This window comes from Vanacampus margaritifer, chromosome 5, assembly GCF_051991255.1.
Source record: "Vanacampus margaritifer isolate UIUO_Vmar chromosome 5, RoL_Vmar_1.0, whole genome shotgun sequence".
Lineage (NCBI taxonomy): Eukaryota > Metazoa > Chordata > Actinopteri > Syngnathiformes > Syngnathidae > Vanacampus > Vanacampus margaritifer.
Window position 1 is genome coordinate 24,259,796 of NC_135436.1, and position 21,442 is coordinate 24,281,237.

The window sequence follows — 21,442 nt, forward strand, 5'->3', positions numbered from 1 at the left end:
CCGACACAAGTTTGATTTGTTCATAATCCCTCATCATGGAACATCTGGATGCAGAGCCTTTTAAAGCAACTTTTCTTTTTTATTTGTCCTACTTTACTGTAATCCTCGCACGCCATGTGACCGTCTCTTCGCTGACACGTTAGCATCGGTGATGCCGATGTAGACGCCGCAGTATGCCGTGTGCCGCAATGAGGCACTTTGGAGGGAAGCTGCACTTGCGTCTGCCCCCTCATTGTCTCATTATTGTGTTTTTTTTTTTCTCCTTTCAAGGCTTTGGAGGCTTACAGTTAAAGAGAATGATGACGCTGGCTGGCATCTAAGATCAAAAAGCACTTAAATACAAGGTTCTCACTGGCTGGCAAACAGAGGAGGCAAATGTAAAATAAAAATACTGCTATCGAATCTTACAGGTCTGTACATGGCCATTTTAGATTTAATCAGAAGCTCGCTAAATCTGCTAGCAGACTCTTAATGTGGGAGTTACTTTGAGTGAGCAATTCTGTTTCGTCACTGCTTTTTCTTTGTCTTTTGCCATTGTTTTAAAATTGTTTTTGCACATACTATGAATCCAAAATACTTGGAAAGAGGCTCACATTATCAAACATACTGCAGAGTGCAGACAGTAAAAAAAACATGAGTGCGGACATTTCTAAACATGTTTGTGTTGAAAAAAAAAATGCACACTGACATCATAGATGTCAATAAGCTGGGGGCTTTAGGACCCAGATGCGGGAAGGCAGAGGTGCAGTCCAAAAAGAGGTTTTAATTTCTAATCAAAAAAAAAGCTAACTTCAAAATACAAAATAAACTGAAGTAACAAAACATGAAGCTAAACATGACAAAACAACTAAGGCGAGACTAACAACATGACATGGATCCTGATAAGGCAAAGAGGTCAGCGTGCCGTGGCGAAAGACTTACGACAGTGGCAACAGCAAAAATGAACCGACACAGACAGGGGGGAGACAACCGACTAAATACACCAACACTAATGACATAACAAGACACACCTGGCTGAGGGCATTGGATGACACATGAGGGTAATGGGGACACAGGTGGAAACAATCAGGAGTCAGGGTTGACACACACACCACACGAGGAAGGGCAAGTGACCAGAAACGAGAGGAGTCAGACTTTTCACAATAAAACAGGAAATGACAAGACAAGGGGAAAACACAAGGAAAACATGACAGGGAGTAAACAAGACTGAAAATAAACATGACAATAGATAGGACGCAAACTCATAAAGATGCCCTTTTTTTCTGAAAATAGAGTCCTAGCATGTAGTTAGTATGTAAATACAAGGAAGAAATTCTATAGAAAAACCATACACATTTTGAAAAGTAACATTGGTTTTCTGAAGTTTAATATTAATAAGAATAGTCATGCATATACTGCAGGGGAGTGTATATAAAAAGAGACACAATCCGGCATGGATCAAATTAGGATAGTTGACTTTGGGCTGTGCTACCGAATGTCAAACTCGCTGAAGTCTGTCAGCGGTCCGCAAAGTCATCCGCTGAGCCTCAGAGCTAAGAGTGGAACAGATGTATGGCTATTCATTAGCGCTCCTGGGACTTGTACCCAAGTCCTCCCACCACCTGTTGCCGTGCCGCACACACGCGCACGCAAACGCGACCACCAGCTTAAAACTGGCCTCTCATTAACACACTTCCACACACTCCCATCCTCGTCTACCCTGCCAGAGCTAATTGGGTCACTTTTTAGCCCACAGTCAGCACAACCAGCCTCATCGGGGGAGGGGGGGGGGAGGGGGTCTAAGAAGACCACCACCATGCTGGCTGAGCATATGCCCCTCTGCTTGCTAGAGGAAGCCAGATTAGAAGCAAACAGACATGTTAATACTCAGCGTGGCTGCAGGGGAAATATGCTTTTAACATCGCTTCCATGTATTTTGCTGCTGACAGAAAACTGACAGAAGGCACTACATACAGTGAGTCTGGAAATTCACAATATTTCACTTCTTACACATTTTGTCTATATGTGGTCCAGGAGCTGACCAAGCAGGATGCCAAAGGAATTTTCTGTACAAATCTGAGGCAGCATTCCCTTGAGACAAAAGGCTGTGGTCTGATGAGACAAGAATTGAACACTTTGATTGCCAGACAACATTTTTAGAGGGCTCGTAGAATCACTACAATGAAGCATTATGGTGGCTAGATGTTTTTCAGCACTCTTGACCTCAGACTAGGTCGATGCCGATGGGCTATCTTTTAGCAACACTCAAAATGGCTAAGGAATGGATTCTGTGAATGTCCTCGAATGGCCCAGCCAAAGCCCAGATTTGAATCTGATTTAACATCTCTGGAGAGATCTGAAGAGTGCACAGATGCACCCCATCTAACCTGAGAGAGTTTGAGAGGTGCAGCAAAGAGGAATGGGCGAAACCGGGCAAGCTTCTGGCATCATATTTATCACAACTGAAGCTATAAGGCTGTCCATAGTCCATCAATAAAAGTATTATGTACACTATGTAAATGTAAGTTGGACTTTCAAAAAATAAATAAACAAAAACAATTACATTGTCATTATGGGGTGCTGTATGTGGAATTTTAAGGGATAAAAAAGGCTGTATTCCATTTTGGAATAAGGCTGTCATAAAATGTGGAAGAAGTGAAGAAGTATTGTGGATACTTTGTAAATAAATACATTCATGTGATTTCTTAGTTGTTTTTTTGTTTGTGCATAGAATTTTGAGGGGAAATGTGAGTTGGACTTAATAAAATAATATATATTGTCATTATGGGGTGTTGTATGTGAAATTCCAAGAGGTAAAAATGGCTGTATTCCATTTTGGAATAAGACTGTAACATGAAATGCGGGAAAATGAAGCAGTATGAAAACTTTTTTTTTTTGATGATTTCTTGATATTTTTATTTATTTATTTTTTAGAAAACATTATTTTTCATTTAGTCATTATGGGGTATAAGGGGTCAATAAAGTATTATATTTTGAAATAAGGCTGCAACATGAAATAAATGAAGCGCTCTGAACACATATGTATGTGTGACTTCACACTTTCATATTTGAATGAACTGCATTTTTTTTTTGTCCATGTTCTCATTATATGTGTGTGTGGCGTGTAGAGTTTAACGGGGGGGGATCCATAACCTTTATTTATCCAGGTAAGACAAACAAGAACAGATTCTCAATTGCAAAGCAACAGCAGAGTAAAACCAAGATTTTAAAATAAGGCTGCAACATAACAAAATGTGGAGCTCTGTGAATACTTTCCGGATGCTCCGCATCTTCTTTGGGAGTCGTGTAATGTATCTGAGGAGGCAGCAGCCTGTGTGTGTGTTTTTCAATCCGGATGTGAGATGCAGATGAGGCCAGTCATGCAGAACACAGCGCCAGTCATGAAGCCTCAACACGAGATAAGACTCCAACTGCTGTTTTGCGTCTCCCCAACCAAGACGATTCGACCTTGCTAATCTTTTCTGCAGCTTCCCTAATCAAGGCACCAACTAATCCATTTCCTCGCGCCAAAACGAGCGACGGTTCAGCCGGGGGCCGAGCCACACTGGCACAATTAGGCGGAGGGAAGACAATGGCGCACGTCCCGGGTCGACGGGAAAGAATAATAGTCGAGCGAGCGTGTTGTGTGTCTGCTCCCCTGCGCCTCAGCTGCACAACAAAGACAAAAAAAAAACTCTTGTGCACACAGTCAAATCTCAAATGATGCAATTAAAGAGGAAGTCCGCTACAGTTCAGCAACAATCAATGTGATTTGTTCCAACATGGTGGAGCTGAATAAAAGACAACACTGTTTGTGTCTAAAGAGTAAAATATGCATCGATGTGATGCCCGGCTACCACAACTATGTCAAAAACAATAGAAATCTTGTCAAGCGGGATCTGCACACACAGTGTGTGAAGAGTTGGGAAAGGATGACTTGTAAATTGACTGGCAAGAGGGATATATCAGATGGGGGTTTTTTTCCAAAAAATTCAGTTCCTGTACATGCATTAAAGTAAAGCATTTAATAAATGCTTGCGTATGACATTCAGAATATTTGTTCATGTCAAACTATCAGGGTCACCACCACCCCATCCCACCCCCATTTTAAAGTACAGTCATTGGCGGATTAGAAAAAACGGAGGATGAGCGTGTGAGGTGAGGTGCTCTTTAAATTTAGCAGGCAAAAAATGTTGATAAAAAGCGTCTTTAATTAAGCGATTAATCAAAATTTTAAGGTGTGATTAATCTGATTACAAAAATTAACTGTTTGACAACTCTAATATATATACAAACACACAAAATATTTAAAAAAAAAAACACGGACAACCATTCACTCTTAAGTTTTCCATGAAAAACATGTAAAAATATTGGGGGGAAAAAAGTGAATATGAAAATTTGCGGATGCTGAACTGCGAATATGTGACTGTAATATCACCATTCACCACTAGATGGCAGACATGCCACATTTCTTATTTGTCTTTCTGTATACTCCCCCATACTACAACATGAGTAAGCCTAATAGTTTTTTGGCAGATTTGGAATGATATGCTGGATAAACATAGTACTTCAATAATATATATACAATTTTTGAGTGAGTTGATAGTTGTGAAAATTTGTGTTGTTGTTTTGCCTGTTGGTTTAGAAATGGATCTTGCCTTCACAGTGTTTCATGTTTTTTGTGTGTGTTTTTTTTAAGTACATATTTTTGGCTTCACATGCAATGATCAACAACAGCGTGCCTTACTTGTATCTTAACTTGAAAAATTGTGTTCATTTTTTTTGAAGAACAGATGTAAAGAAAATAATTGGTTTTTTTGTTGTTTTTTAAATAAGTATCTTTTTCTTTGAGAACATAATTTAAAATATTAAGCTAAAAATATTTCCGCGATTCACACTCGCCGATTAACAATCAGAAAGGCTTACTAGCAACTTCCAGCGAAGCATTGCGACTGACGGCCTCCCCCAGGTAGTTGCGCGCCACGCAGGTGTACACGCCCTCATCGGGTTTGCTGCGTCGCCCGTGGACGATGCGCAGGAAGAAGAGTGATCCGCTGGGCAGGAGCATGCGGTGCGAGCGGGGATCGTCCTTGTCCGTCTCCACCCGCTCGCCGTCCTTGTACCACTCCACACTGGGAGTGGGGCGCCCCTCCGCCTTGCAGTTGAGGGTGGCCGGCTCGCCCTTGGACACGATCAAGTCGGACGGGTCCTCCGCGATCCGAGGGGCGCTGTCTTCGAACCGCACTCTCGACCCTGAGGGATGGAAAGATGTTTGGAGCCATTTTGAACAATAAGTGAGCGTGCCTTCTTGTGCACCACCCTAACCTTGCTCTGCAAGCTGAATTCACAAACAGAGCCCGCGGATTTTCACCGATCCTTTTTGTACGGCCCAAAAACAAAGCGGTATTGTGTTTAGAGGCGGGATATGCACCTGTGACAATGCCAGGAAGCGCAGACGCCGGGGAAAATAAACAAACCTAACTTGGACGAATGGACTCACCGTTTCCTTTTTGAATGTTGAACAGTGAGGGACGCTTTGTACATTTTTAGCTGGTAAAGATGTGTGTGCTTTTTTTTTTTAACATTTATTGAACATTGAAGAATAATACAAATACCAGTCAATCCAATTTACTGAAAACCAAAATAAAATTTACAAACGAGACGACATTTTCATCCGTGGCCCGGATTGGTCAAAACAAAAGTTAGGTAGGCGTACACAAGATGCCGTATCGTCCAATCAGCTGGAAGTATTGTAGAGAATGTCCCGCCTTTCCCATGCAAATCACCGTGGAGCAGTCCCATATTGACATTGTGGTGAGTGAATCATAATTATCAATATGTCTATTGCCAGGTTAGCACTTCACCCCCCCAGCAAAGAGATTTAAAAATAACAATGCAGCTGCTGTTTGAAAGTGCTTTCTATATAAATAAAAATTAGTTGAGTAAACCTAACCTATATTTATGTATTATAAATCTGATGCTGTTTATTGTAATACAGATTAATTGATGATATCTTGTATTTGATATGATAAGAAAATACATTTGAAAAGGACCTTGGAAAAAAAAATCGTATATTAAATTGCACTATCAAAATGGTTCAGCCCTACCGCCCTGTGAATCCCAGAGGACAAAGTCTGCACTCAGGGTGCAACCAGGCATTTAATGTATCATTTATTATGCCAGTGGTCAGCCTGTGCCGGGTCTGTTGCAGTAGAAGGAGACGGCTGTTGGGCCAAAAGCTGGAAATTGAGAGAATGAGAGGTGAGCTATGGAGATGAAGACAACTCTATCTCTGCATCTCCCTGGGGATCCATTACTAGCTTTTCCTTGGCACTGAGAGAAAAAAAAAGGTCCGCAGATTTACGCTAAGCTTTTAGAGGCAGACCCGACGTCCTTAACAACGTGTTACTCTTAGCTATGAATAATTCAAACCGCCGCTGCTTTTAGGTTGATTCTGACGAACAGATGGCCTCCCCTCGTGGAATTAACACAACAAAAATGAAAAGAAAATGAAATGGTCACTGCGCTTGCTTTTACAGGCATTATTTCCATCATATAATCTGGACTAGGAAAAAAAAACATCCATTATGATTGCAGATGAGCAGTTTAGAGTAACCTAATGACACACATGCTGATGTTACATTAGACTTAAAGGAGCGCAAATCCTCCTTTTTGTAGCCATAAGCAGATTGAGGGACCTGAAGTAAACATCTACAGAGCGACGAGAGCGCGCCATTGACACCCCGAGGTCACATACTGCCCCAAACACTTCATGCAACCACTAATCGAGCTATTAAAAAAGAATCCAGACGTCCTCGTTGGGTCACCGCCAACACACCCGCTTGTAAAAATAGAACACACATCATTTCATGCGTGATCCTCAAGCTAATGCTTTGGCGTCATGACGGCCTCTTCTGTTATAATAGTCAGGGCGCTGCTTTGACACAGTTTACAAAGTACACTTTTCAGGCCCAGGGACGGTAAACAAGCCCTCAAAGAAGAATAAAGACTTCTGGAAGGCTTGGAAATGTCACTCCAAACTCTTTTGTTTGCCACTGTAACCAGATTGCATCACAAAAGTAAACAAACGCTGGGAGAATTTTTACTTCTTGAAGCAGATGCGGAGTACACGCATTTGTAAAATGCTGATAATATGAAGCAGCAGTATGATTTGAGTGTTTTTTTACTAAAACCTTTTTTATTTGTCATATTACAACTGCGCAGCCCAGTGGGAAGTGGTTAGCAAATCTGCCTCACGGTTCTAACTTTGGGGATTTCAAACGCGGACCTGTGTGGAGTTTGCATGTCAGGTTTCCGCTATTTCACAAATTATCTTTGTCCAATTGCTACTCCATTTTGTTCTTTATTTTGGGGTGTAGTTCCTCTTTTGGCCACTAAGTGGCGGCAAACTATTGCGCTTGTGTATATTTGAAAGATGCCCAATTTTTTCTGAAGACATTAGAAAGCCTACTGAATGTCTCGATCCACTCTCATCCTGCATTTTAGGCCTACAGAAAGTAACAGGTGTAGATTCGTTTTATAATGTACATCTTTGGGCATGATTTTTTATTTATATTGTGAGAAGTACTGCAGACAGATTTCACTTATAGCGGGGTGGTCTGGCTTAAATTTGTAATATTAAGGAAAACTTTTTTTAAATTCAAAATCATAAAATATTTCAAACAAGCACTGAAAAAAAATCTATGTTTGATGGATAAAGTCATAAAATTGACTTTTTTACTTTAAGTTTAAGATTAGATTTGTAATTACAAGAAAGAGGTTTTTTTACAGAAATTATAAAACTACATATTTAAAAAAAAAAAAAGTTGTAAGGTTACAAGAATCAAGCAATTTTTAAGAAAAATAAATTCATGTACTTTTTCATTGTTTTTATTTTTAGAAAAAAGGTATAATATTACAAGTTTTTAAATTGTATTTTTTAGATAAAGTGAATTGAAAAGAATACTTTAAAGTTAATGTAATTTACTGCATAAGTAGTTGAACAATTGTTGTGAGAACACATTGTGCCACTAGAGTCACCTGCCAATAAGAACAATTGTTTAACAAGGCAGCACATTCAACACTCACCAACCTCATTACAGTTTTCTGGGAAGGGTAGCAATTCAGCTCAATTCAATTAGGAAAAACATCCCCGGAGACCATTCAAGGCACACGGAGAGGCTGTTCATAGAAGCGCAATAACGGGGGTGAATAAATAAGAAGCATAAAAGACGCAAGACAATACATCCAATACTAATGGTGTGGACTTAATGGGTGAGCATAAATAAAGGCCCAATAACAATCAGAAGAACCTTTGACGACCGACCAGCTATTAGCACAGAACGCCCACTCTGTTCTTTGGCTCAAAGATGTCGCACAGCATAGAACAAAAATAATACATTTTTGTTTTAAAAAGACAGCACAGTGTGGAAGATAAGCAGGGCTGCTTCACGGTCAAGAAGTTCTGGGTTCAAATCCTGGCTCATATTCCCATTGGATAGAAATAAGACCTATATGTAACGACGACAGCTACACTAGTTATGTCACTGTAAGTGTAATAAACTACCATAATAATAACATAAAATAATCTGAACAGCCAATACACTGGGAACGCTGTACTCTGTGACCTCCTGTTGTAAACCACTCATGACCTCCATACAACATTGAGGAATCATAACCAAGAAAAGCAATTCATTATTTTAGCAACGCCTCCCGGAGCATGAAACCCGCCAATTCCACTGTCCACGCATGGACTCATAACTCAATTGACCGTCAGGAGAAGTGAGTAACTAATTCACAGACAAATGACTTTAAATGGGCCAAATTAATGACACGCCGAGGCGGCACAAACGAGCCGGCTTCTCATTAACAAGCAGCTATTTGAAACGTTGCGCCGCTTCAGCTCGCCCAGAGACGCCAACCGTCTGTGTGTACACAACACCGTTTGCCAGCGTGTCACTGTGACACCACTCTGGCATATTCACTTTGTGCGGCTGCCGAATTTCCTCCAGTGGCAAGCCTGCAATCACGGACGCGTGCGTCTACGCCACGTTGAGCAACCACGCCAACGCATTTTGTCTGTAAGAACGAAACATTTTCCTCACTAATGCTCGAACGGTGACAGGATGATTGCTTGAAAGCCTCTTTGAAGGGGAAAGAAGCTGCTGCGCTTAAATAACGGACACCTTTTTGAAGTGATTTTGTATGCGTAATGCTGTATGTTTAAAAAAAATTATAATAATGCATGGGAAAATGGACGACAGCATAATTGCATTCCACGACAAACCACTGCAATAATGAACATACTGTACTGTTGCTTTAATGGATTTGTGGATAAATCATCCATGCATTTTTCTATAGCACTTGTCCTCATTAGTGGCAAAGCTGAGGTTGAGAACTGTCCCAGCTGACTTTAGTTGAGAGACAGTGTACACCCTGGATTGGTCATCAGCCAATTAAGGCTATTATCGTGAACGAAAACTAATGGAGTAACTAAAACAGAAATTGAAAAAGCAAAAAAAAATATATATATATATATTTAAAAAAAAACGAACATTCTTTTTAAAAAAGCTAACTGAAACTATAGATTATGTTTATAAAAATATAAATTTTGCACTAAAGAAATACTCCATATACGTAAAAAAACTAAAACTAATACTAAAACTAATATAAATTAAACTACTAAAAATGAAGCTTTAAAAAAAAAAATAAAAAATTGAAAAATAAAAAAGTTGCTTTAAAAATTTGTTAAGACTTACTCAATAAAAAAAAAAAAAACATCATCAAAATGGAATAAATTACTAAAATTAATTGACCAAAAACAAAGCATTTACAAAAAAATTCAAACAAATAAAGATAGAAAGGTTGCTCTAAAAAAATAGTTTAAACTTACTCAATAAAAACCAAAAAAACATACCGGTAGTCAAAAAGGAATAAAGACTTAATAGAATAAAAAATCCCAAACTATTATATCTCTTGCAGTTTTTGCAGAGCACATATAGACAACCATTATCACGGCAGTTAAAAAAAAAACATGATTTTAGTCTTTTTTTCTTTTTCTTTTGTTTTACAATGGTTAGTCGCTGTTATGCTGCACAAAAATGGAGTAAGTAGCCAACAGAAGTGAAGTAAGCCCTAAGTATTAATGCTTTAAAATCCAGGTTTAAAAGCTGTGCTTTCCGCATACCTTTGAATAAGGTGTTTTCAGCATTTTTAATATACATTTCATTACAAGTCTTAATTTATTGAATTCCTTTGCTTTGAAACTTTTAATCATTTTAATAAATACATTTAATAACTTCAGCTATTTTTTTGTAGTTGCTTTTAGGTGTTGTGCATTTGGTTGTGTGAAGCACATTGACTTGCCTTGTGTATGAAAATATAGATAGTGTACAATATTAATAAAGTTGCCTTTACAGTTACTGTAGGTGACAAGTTAATAAGGATATCGTATTATGTTGGACTATTTCTATTACCAATGGGACCAATTGTTAAGACATTCAGAGAAATGGTCGGACCAGTATCCAAGCGGGGATTTCTGTATTTTGAACAAAAGGTTTCCCAGGAGTACATTCCAATCTGGTAGAAAAGCTATCGTATGCACTGCATTCTTCTGATTCCTCGAAGACAAAAATATGTTGGCAAAAGGAAGGAGCGAAAATGCATACAGTCAATGTGCGACCTTGAACTAGCATCCTTTACAGACCGCCACTGGTTTAATCGATCCAACCAACAGGCCTTATGAGAGACGCATGCAGTTTCAGGCAGCAATTTGCTCTCTAATTTTACATTTGAAAACAGATATTTACCCTTCTTCCTTCCAAACGTACCACTTCAGTGATTTATTAGCAGCGTGGTTGACTTCTCGCTCACCGTGACCCGACTGTGAAGACGATTAGACTGAACTAATCGCCTTGATTGCATCTAAGCTGTGAGGATTTATTCATCCTCTCCCGCCGTACAAATACATCAAGCCGAGAACGGGATGCGGGACACAAACCATTAGCGATGTTGACAGACAAGCTCTTAATTGCAAAGCGACACACCGTCTTCTGATGTGTTTACGGCACATCAAACACACAAGGTTCACGGGCAAAATAAAAACTGAAGAGCTACGTGTTTGTGTCTTCTTAGCTGAAGCCGCTTTCAGTGATACTGCCTGACCACCTGTAGCGTTCGCTAGATTAAGGAAAACATCCGCATACTCATAATAACATAAAAAGTGATCTACAATTAAATGCAGCAAAATGTTGTTATTATTACTTGAGGGCTCAACACACCTACGCACCTGCTGCATATTTTTGTGTTATTTTCCCTTTAATATTTTCCGCAAAAGTACAATTAGTAACACATTCGAGTTGCTTTAGGATTCTCTGCTTAAATGGTAAACAAATATAAAATTCGTGATTAACTCATTCACTGCCATTGACGGCTATAGACGTCAAAAATTCATTTGAACTACAGTATTTCTATTTAACATTTTTTCCACTTTTGTTAACAAGAGTATGAAAACCTAGAAAAAAATTACTGTACATTTAGAACTGATATAAAAACTTGTGATTAATTGTGAGTTAACTATTGAAGTCATGCAGTTAATTACAATCAAAAATTTGTCTGATACGATTTAAAAAAAGAAAGAAAAGATTGTTAAAAATTAGGGACGTCAGGCGATTAATTTTTTAATTGTAATTAATCGCGTGACTTCACTAGTTACCTCATGATTAAACACTAATTTTAGATCTATTTTAAATGTACAATTAAAAAAAATCTAGGTTTTTATATTTTTGTTAACAAAAGTAGGAAAAAAAGTTAAATTAATAGAAATAGTTCAAATTATTTTTGGACGTCTATAACCGTCAATGGCAGTGAATTAGTTAATCTTCAGTTAACTAGTGAAGTCATGCGATTAATAACAATTAAAAAATTTAATTGCTCCTAATTAAAAAGAAAAGATTATTAAAAATTAGGGGCGTCAGACGATTTTTTTTTTTTTTAATTAATCGCATGACTTCAATAGTTAACTCATGATTAATCACAAATTTTATATCTGTTGTAAATGTACAATAAAAAAAATTATAGGTTTTCATACTCTTGTTAACAAAAGTGGAAAAAAAGTTAAACTAATAGAAATAGTTCAAATGAATTTTTGACGTCAATAGCCGTCAATGGCAGTGAATGAGTTAAGCTGTTTTCAATCACAAAAAAATCACAGTTTGTATCTTTAATAATGTAGGCTGTTATAAACATTTTCGGGAGCGTCAATTTCTTCCCTCACTATTTGCGTCAGGCCTCGGTCATCATTATTGTACTACCTCCGAAGACGAGACATTTGAGACGCCTCAACAAGCCAGTGACACGAGCCGTGAAAAGGACAGCTTTGATGGGCCGTGTAAAAGGGTGCAAGGCCAGGGGTGTGAGATTAAAAGTATTATGCAGGCGCTCTAGTATAATAATTAAACATTTAACGGGGAAATTGATGAGACATAAAGTTGATTTTATAAGTCACAAAGGACGAGACCGACTGATAACAAGTGAAGAATGAGAAGCGTTGGATCGGGTGCGAAGAAGTGTCGCAGTGCGTGCTGTGCCGTGAAACCCTTTTATCTATGACCAGGCGGTCTACACAAATATGGAGTCAGAGTTTTGGCAATCATCCGCATGTAAATTCAGGTTTTTGGCCTTAGAACAGCTTTTTGGCTAAAGACTTTCCAAAACAATGTTGAGTGGTTTTTGGGTTGGGTAAATAAAATGTCAAATTTCAAGATGTAACATTTTAGTTATTTATCAACCAATAGAAAGATGTTAAATGACACTATCGTCTTCCATGTGCTGCAATAATTTGTGCACTGTGCAGGGGGTGGGCAACTCATGTGGCTTAAAAGTTTAATCTCGGCTGTCTTGAGCGGTTTTTGGCCCCGAGCTGGATACATAGAATTACATAAGGGCATCATTTGATACAACGTAGAGCAGCTTTTCCACAATTTTTAAGCCACGCCTGACAAGAGTTGGTGCACAGCCCTCAAACACACTTTTAACAATCTAAACAAAGTTTGTTTGCGGCCAAAATGGGCATAATTTAATCATGCAAACAGGATATTGCTTAATTTTGAAAATGTGAATGTGCAGCTATACCAGCTCACCACTACATTTTAAAGGGACATTCAGTGATCTCTAGCACCATCTAGTGGTGAACAAATAATTCATTAATTTAAAATAAAAGACTGGTTATGTCCGGGGTGTCAAACATACGGCCCGCGGGCCGGATAAGGCCCACAAAGGGGTTTAATGATTTTGTAAAGCAAAACAAATTAGTAGATGGACCAATTAATCAAATGGCCACAATCAAAACATATAAATTCGTAATATCACAACCACTCCCCAGATGAGCTTGTACATGGAATTGCCCTGGATGTCATTATTTTACACACCACCTAAATTTGTTTTAAAAAATATATTTAAAAAAATAATAAAATCATAATCGTGTTAAATACAACACAAATTCAATTACTGGTAACTTAAACACATTTGACAAGGATTAATGTCCTTATAACTTCATTAACTGTGCCACACAATACATTCTGGGAACAATATATATGCAAAACAGGTAGATTTAACAGTTTGACACCCCTGGTTTATCTCAATAGTATGCAAAAAAATATGTTGCATCTCATAAAAGTATTTTTTATATACTTTATATAAAATGGTAGGTCTAGTAATCAATAATTATATTTCATAGCTGGAGTCTCACCTTACTAGATTTGCCATGTTTCGCCGCCATCTTGCTCAAGCTTTTACTAGCTTTTTTTAAAATTAGCTCCTCTTGCTAGCCGCTCTTCTTAGCCACTCCAGTTTATGGCTCCGGCTAACTCCTGCTAGCCGCTCTTGTTAGCTGCTCCGGCTAATTCTGGCTCGCGAGACCTTACAGCCTCGCTCGCCAGGCTCCACAACGGCTGCCAAGTCGTTGTCGCTCGCCCAGATGCTCGTTAGCTCACACAAAATAAGAATTGGTGGATAGACTTGCAAAATGAGGTCTCTCTGAGCAACTGTAGTGTATGTGCTTCTAATGCTATTCTTTAACCACTAGATGGCGCCAAGAACTACATACTGAGAGGACGTGCTTGTTTTTGTTTTTATTATTATTATTATTATTATTATTATTATTATTGTTATTATTATTATTATTATTATTGCCTGGGCTTCCTGCGAACTCCTCACAACTTTCCACACATAACGAGGTAAATATGAGCTCAGTTCAAAGTCATTTAATCCATTTTAATTCATTGACATGCTCCGAAGGCCAATAAAAAGGCAGCCGCAGTTCGGTAGCACTCCAAGTATTCACTCCAGGACGGCTATCACGCTTTTGCCGGAGAATTTTCAAGGCAAGTCAGGTTTGATTCTCTTCTGGCCTCACTCCGAGCCGTCTGAGCCATTGTTTGCCTCCTCTCGCTCCCTCAAATCATCTGGCGGTGATGTCATCATCGGCTGTACCCGAAAGAGGGACATCATCAGCCTCCGTCAGCGTGACTCAGACGTAGAGCAGATGAGACGACCGACCACCTTCTGCCGAGCCCTTATCATCCAATAGTCTGCTTTGTGTGTGTGCATGTGTGTGCGTTTGTGTGTGTGTGTTTGTGTGTGTGATGCTTTTGTGAGCCTGCAGCCACATTTGTCACCAAGCGACCACAAGGACACAAAGAGTAGACACAAATGACCACGCCAGATTTGTTTGCCATCATTCAGCGCCGCGTGAGCCAAAAGTGTTCGCATCTTAATGGGATCTAACGGAGAATTAACAGAGATTTGTGTCCCCGCATAAGAATGAACTGCCGGGATCAATGAAATCAGTCACCTCACCACTATGCATGTCACGCATAGCGGTGTGTAATAAAGTGGCACCTTGAGATACGAGCTGTCATTTGGATGAGTTATTTGCTTTGATTTGTGAGCATAGATTTGAGATACAAGTGGCAGTAACAATTCAACTCATTTTACCACATGCAGCAGTTAAGCGTAGTGAATGTATCTTTAAAAAAAAAAAAAAAAAAAGAGGCTTCAAGCTGTTTAATGCAACTCCCAGTTAAAGTCTTATGGTAAACTGAACATAAAATTAAGACAATTACACTTTGTGTATTTAAAAACCACACAAGCGCCTTAAAGGGGGAGTTTGTAATTATCCGCTAGCTTAAAGCTAACACATAATGGGAGACACGATAGCAAAGGAATAGCATCTGTGGCGGTGTTTTAACCTTTCAGCATAAATTTGAACAAAAACTGGGGGTTAAATTGAATCATTTTGAAAAGGTTCCAGCTATGCTATTTCCAGTAGTTGTAGTCTATCCTATCTTGTTACTAAAGATCAAGCTCTGCTTTTATGTAAACGAATTAACATTCATTCTCAAATCCCTCCACATTTGTAGTTTTTTTTTGGGGGGGGGGGGGGGCAGATTAAAAGCATTTCCATCCAATTCAATGAGGAACGATGATTTACAGCCAATTGGAGTCAACGACCTTTTTGAAGCCGACAGACTTGATTTTTTGATGGGTATGAAGGTCTACCAGTTTGATGCACACTTTTGAAAAACAAATTTGCTCAAATTCCGTTAAATATTCCATATGTTATTTCTGCATCGAAACAGGGGGCAGGGCAATTAGCAAAGTAATCGATGGAGTATCGATACGATAAGATAATCAATTCTAAAAAGATTTGTTAGTGACAGGCCTATTATTAATAGTTAAAGGGGAAGACAACCCCCCCAAAAATTCTTGACAATAATATGTTCTATGCAGACCCTAAATGAATATGGTATTCTGGTTAATATCGCGTTAGTGGAATATGAGTTAAGCAGCAAAATCCAGCAGTTTTTATCAATATCAGAAAGCGGCCATTTTGCCACTTCTTGTCAAGTGAAAATTACATCAATGTTGCTCAGGTCTCCGGTAACAACAAATCACATTTCAGCTTCAGAAAACATGTGAGCTGTGATTGGTTGCTGCCTGAGTCATCTGAGCCCTCTTCAGTCGACAGCAAGTGGCAACATGGCCACCCCCTGAAATGGTAAAAACGGCTGGATTTTGCTTATATTAACTTAAATTATCTCTTAACTCATATTCCACAAATGTAATATTAATGAGAATGTCATGTTAAGACGAGTGAGGTCACATATAACGTATTGTCAAGAAATGTTTAAGGTTGACTTGCACCTTAAATCCTTTATGTGAAGACACTGACCATTAGGGGTGTGCCAAAAAATCGATTCTCATAAGAATCGCGATTTTCATTTAGTACGATTCAGAAGCGATTTCAAATGTCCCAAAATCGATTTTATTTAAATTATTTTATACTGTCTTCCCTTTGTTTGTGTGTGCCTTTATTGGGAGCGCTGTTCATGTTGTACCCAATTTGGCCACTTAGGGGCAGTGTGGTTCCACGCGGTCTGATACACTGTTAAGTTATAGCCACATTAGAGAGTAGAAGGAAAAAGTCACATTCAAGTTATTCCAATAAAAGTTGTTTTTTTGCAGCGTGGAGATGTTCTTTTGAGTGATAAAAGTGCCTAGAAGGGCCGCGAGTAGAGCATTAGCGAGTCAGACTGGAGTAGATCATTACGATTCCTTGAACATCTATAAATTGAAGCAAAAATCATTGTCAATCAAATCATTTTGAATCAAAAATCTTTCTTAATCGAAGATGGATTCTGAATCGAATCGCACACCCAAAAATTGGAATCTAATCTAATCTAATCTGACCATGTTAATGACTTCTCACAATCATTGGGAAACAGTTAAATACCAGTATACAACATTTTTATTTCCAAAAATGATTTCCACCGTTTTCTCTATACTTTAGAATTTCCTAGAAAATGCAAATGCCCTAATCATTGGTGTGCTATTTTTAATGTGTTTATTTTTGGCCTTTTAAAGTCATGTATCCTTAAATATCAGCCACGCATGTTTTTGGAACCGTGTCAAAAGTGAGTTGAGCCGCGTTGAGTGGAACAGTAGCAGCAGCAAGTACAACGTAAGTATCTTTGACTTTCCCCTATCAAGGTCAATTTGACACAGCCGGCTACCAAAGAGCTTCTTTTGCCAACACACACCTACACAAACGTATCCATCTCTCAGCAGTTTCAACCTTATTTTGTCCGCCCAATACAACAAGCAAATGAGCTCCACCTGCCGTGCTCTTCAAAACCTCTCGGAATCCACTCACACTCGAGTGCTTTGCAGTCAGACGCACTGGGAAATATGCGGTTTAAATGAGCTACAGTCCCCCTCCATACAGTATTAATGGAGGTGGGCAGACAAGGAGATGGTGGGCGTTCGAGAGCACCCGAGATGGTGCGAAGTTGCGCTACTCGTAGAGGAAAAAAGCCGCAAAAAAGAGATCTGGAGCGTGACTAGAATGCGGCGCAATGAGGAGCGCCGTGAAGCCTGTAAGGATCGTCCCACAGGAAAATGTGAAAGGTCAGTGACCACTAAACACAGAAATGATTATGGATGGTAATTCAATGCAAATGTGCACTTCCAAGCAAGCAGTGCTTATTAGTAATGGCCGACAGGGGGGCAATTTGAACAGTCGTGTAATTAAACTGGATGGTAAAGAGATACAATTTGTTAATTAAGGCAGTAGCCACAATAAAATTGTTTCTTTTTTTTTTTTTGAAATTTACAAACAAACCTGTAACTTCACAGCTCACAACACTGTTTATAGTCAATTTATCCTATGTATGTATTTTATTCTATTTATTGTTTATTGCCCTAAAGGATAAAGGGCTGTTTTAGTTTTAGTTTATTACTTTTAAACTATTTTTGAAAATAATTGGTTTCCTGTGCATGCACAAACAACATTACTGTCTGATTTGGAACATTATTGATTGTTTTATATGCAATTTTTGATCATGTTTTTTTTTTTACTGTGGCGCTGCCTGATTGAAAAAAATATGATTGAATCCAGATCATCAGTCGCATAGAAATGATCAACCAACAATCTGTGCTTGTGAATTATTGTTTTTTTTTTCCACCTCAAGATTTAATTTAGGGTTTGGATTAAAGCTTTGTAAATCTAATCTGCTATTAAAGCAATGTTTGGAATGCATTATAATCCAGCTCGCAACGGTAATAAAAAAATAAGCGTTTAAAAGCATTTTTGGTTGGGGGTGGGGGGTGATGTGGAGGGAGTGGGGGCCATTTCAAGCTAAGGTCACCGTCTCTAACTAGAACGAGATTTTATTGGTAGGCTAGTGGTTGTTTGTGGTCATAAAAGTGTAGGTTCAGTGTGTCCTTTGAGGAAAGCCATTGTACTCCGAAATGTACAAAGTGCTGTTTTTGTCTCATTTATCCAAGTCCAGTAAAACATATTATTTTATGTGCGTATTTCGAACACCTTTTCTATGTTTGTACTCAAGTTCTCAATATGGGTCTAAAGAATATCATTTATATAATAAAATTCTCCCCTTGATTCAGCACTTAGTGTAGTATAGTTGTTGTTATCTTAGCTTAGCATTTATTTTATTTGCTTTTCTCAATCTTCTGTGTCTCCCTGTAAAAGTCTGGTTGTCTGGTGTATATCGATGGCCTTTAAATCAACTATAAATGTAACAAAATACAACTGTAATGCAATTCAATATTAGAAAGCCTACAAGCATTTTTTTTTTTTGCAGAAACATAAATTAGTTCTTATCTTCTGACACATTTCCTGATAAATCATACCCGAACATACCAAATAAGTATAAAAATGTACTTTAACTAAAACCTTTTTGAACGAATTCTAAAATTAAATGTCATTTACGTAAAGGGGGAAACAGTGGGTACAACTTAACTCATTCGTTGCCATTGATGGTTATTGATGTAAAAAATTAATTTGAACTATTTCTATTAGTTTAACATTTTTTCCACTTCTGTTAACAAGAGTATGAAAACCTATATATTTTTTTTATTGTACATTGAGAACAGTTTTAAAATGAATGATTCATTATGAATTAACTATTGAAGTCATGCGATTAATTACAATTAAAAATTTTAATCGCCTCACGCGATTATAAAAAAGAAAAGATTATCAAAAATTAGGAGCGTCAGGTGATACATTTTTTTTTATCGTAATTAACCGCATGACTTCACGAGTTAACTCACGATTAATCACAAATTTTATATCTGTTCTAAATGTACAATAAAAAAAAATCTAGGATTTCATACTCTAGTTAACAAAAGTGGAGAAAAAAAAGTTAAACTAATAGAAATAGCTAAAATAAATATTTGACGTCCATAACCGTCAATCGCAGTGATTGAGTTAATAAGGTTACACTTCTACAGGGTTTGTAAATGCTTTAAATATTGATTATTGCTACCAGTCATACGATTTACATGAGGCACTACCCAGCCTAAACATATCTTCACACAGTAAATTGTGGTAAGTAGTATACAAATGTTTATTAGTGATTCAGTGTTTATGGCATCACCACTAACCTAGTTTTATATATGTGTGCCCTTATTGTAAAGATTTTTTTTTTCCCAAACACATTTGGCAATCTGATTGCTGTGTTGACTTTTATAGTGCACACGCAATATATCAAACAACTGGAGAATGTCCAGTGGGATAGAAATTGGTCTTCTACAGGTGCAGCTCGTTAAATGTGAGAATGAAATTGTGCTAAAGCATGCCACTGGGATCATCTATTTTTATTGGTAAATAATTTACCTAAACTTTGGACACATACTGTAGGCAATTGACAGCAACGTGGAGTCATTGCACTTAGTTCACAATAATGCAATTTACGTATTCATTGTAGGCATGCCTTACCTGATGTTATGGTGCCGGTGAACGTGGCCAACAACCCAAGCAGCAAATGTCCAAAGTTCATCATCTCCAAACCGGGTCTCAAGCTCCAATCCAGGATTTCGCCCTTCTTTCTTCCTACCTTGACACTGCAAGCAGCTCCCGCTTTAGCACTGATGCTCTTTATAGCCTCAGCTGGATGATTTCAAGCGAGTGAAATCAGCCCCAAACAAACTTTACTGTCCCTCCCAGAGAGCTTTGTCAGCATCATCATCATCACCATCAGCATCATCAGCAGCCGCCTGGAAGAACCTACGACTCGGCAGCATCACTTGGAGCCCTCATGGTCTCCCACACACGTAGGCTCTTTTATAACCCTATCAACACACAAAGAAAGGCTCGCTTGAACTCAGTCGAGCTCAGTCGTGAATGAGGAGAGTGCGTTCTACGTGTGCGCTCCAGACGCCAGTGTGAGGCGAGAGCTGCACTCCGCCTGGTGGCTGCAACAAATCCTCACCAAGCTCCACTCTTTAAAGGGACAGACACGACATCTGTGCTGTGTGTGTGTGTGTCAGAAAGAAAAAAAAAACCTATGCACTGGGAAAAAAACAATGCAATCGCCCTTTGTTTGTTTTGGGTATAATAGTCGATAAAGCTCTTAGTAAATTAATAGTGAGGACATCAGAAAGACGAAATTGGAGCTCGGGCCAAATTGGAGTGGGGGTACATGGTCATTTTTAGCTGCATTATGCCTCTTATCTATTTTCCGATACCCACTTTAAAATTATTCCAAGGAATTGGAACTATAACACAGTATTTGTATTTTTAACAAATACAAAACATTCCACAGACAGTATTTAGAGCTAAAGAGGCAAAAATCAGACCTAGCTTGAGCAATTTTCCTCTCCTGACCAAAGACAGCAAATGTTGATTATCAGATGTCTCTAAAATATTATCCTGAGTGATTATCATGTGGTATACGGTGTGTTAAGAGTGATTTCCCCTTCCTGATCTGCTTGGAAAACAGACAATGCTAACAACTGTAAAAGTAACCTGTTCAATATTTACGGTGGCAAATCCTTGTAAAGTGTGGTCAACACCGAGTAGAAGTAGATTTTAATATGAATACATAAGTAAGATTAATGTAACGTTTCTCACAAGTCATTTATCACAATTAAAATGACAAGAGTTAGCAGCAGCATTGTACATATAGCAAATAAGCTAACAGTTAGCCTAGCGTCTTCTATTTCTTCTTCTAGTGCTACTTATTCTTTTTTGTAGCACCATGCTGCCTATCTCAGGTCAGTCTTGGTATTACGACCTTTATGCCACCTTTCCTTAACCTTTGTTGATAACGTCATTAGGTCAAGGAGAGACGGAAAGGTGCTTTCTTTTGAACAAAGACAGCATGGTTCAAATGAATTTGACTTCACTTTTCCTAACTGCACATCATCGCGCCACAGCGAGCATTGATGACCTAAGTCTGGTTTGTGGACTTTACTTTGCTAAATAATAACATGAAAGAAGCATTATTATTATTATTATTATTATTATTATAGTTCACAGAATCCATGTAAAACGTTTCTACAATGATTAAAAAGAACATTTTAGCAAATACTTGCTAAAAAAAAAAAAAGCTACAGTAATTAGGTAGGCCTAACATTGCCGGCACAAACAAAAAAAATTGAG

At 38.3% G+C, this 21,442-nt stretch overlaps 1 protein-coding gene across 2 annotated transcripts in view; it reads right to left on the reverse strand.

Annotated features, from left to right (window-relative positions):
* LOC144052138 (roundabout homolog 2) overlaps positions 1-20,242 on the reverse strand; it is a 56,680-nt gene extending 36,438 nt beyond the window's left edge. Inside the window, exons 1-2 of one of the 2 annotated variants that reach the window (XM_077565983.1) lie at positions 19,778-20,242; positions 4,906-5,232 (exon numbers count right to left, since the gene is read on the reverse strand). In XM_077565983.1, the coding sequence (XP_077422109.1) occupies positions 4,906-5,232; positions 19,778-19,841 (391 nt within the window). In that variant the 5' untranslated portion in view covers positions 19,842-20,242. Of the gene's footprint in view, positions 1-4,905; positions 5,233-13,726; positions 14,016-19,777 lie in introns of those variants that run through there. The other variant, XM_077565985.1, reaches the window with a different exon arrangement.
* Positions 20,243-21,442: the final 1,200 nt, after the last annotated feature.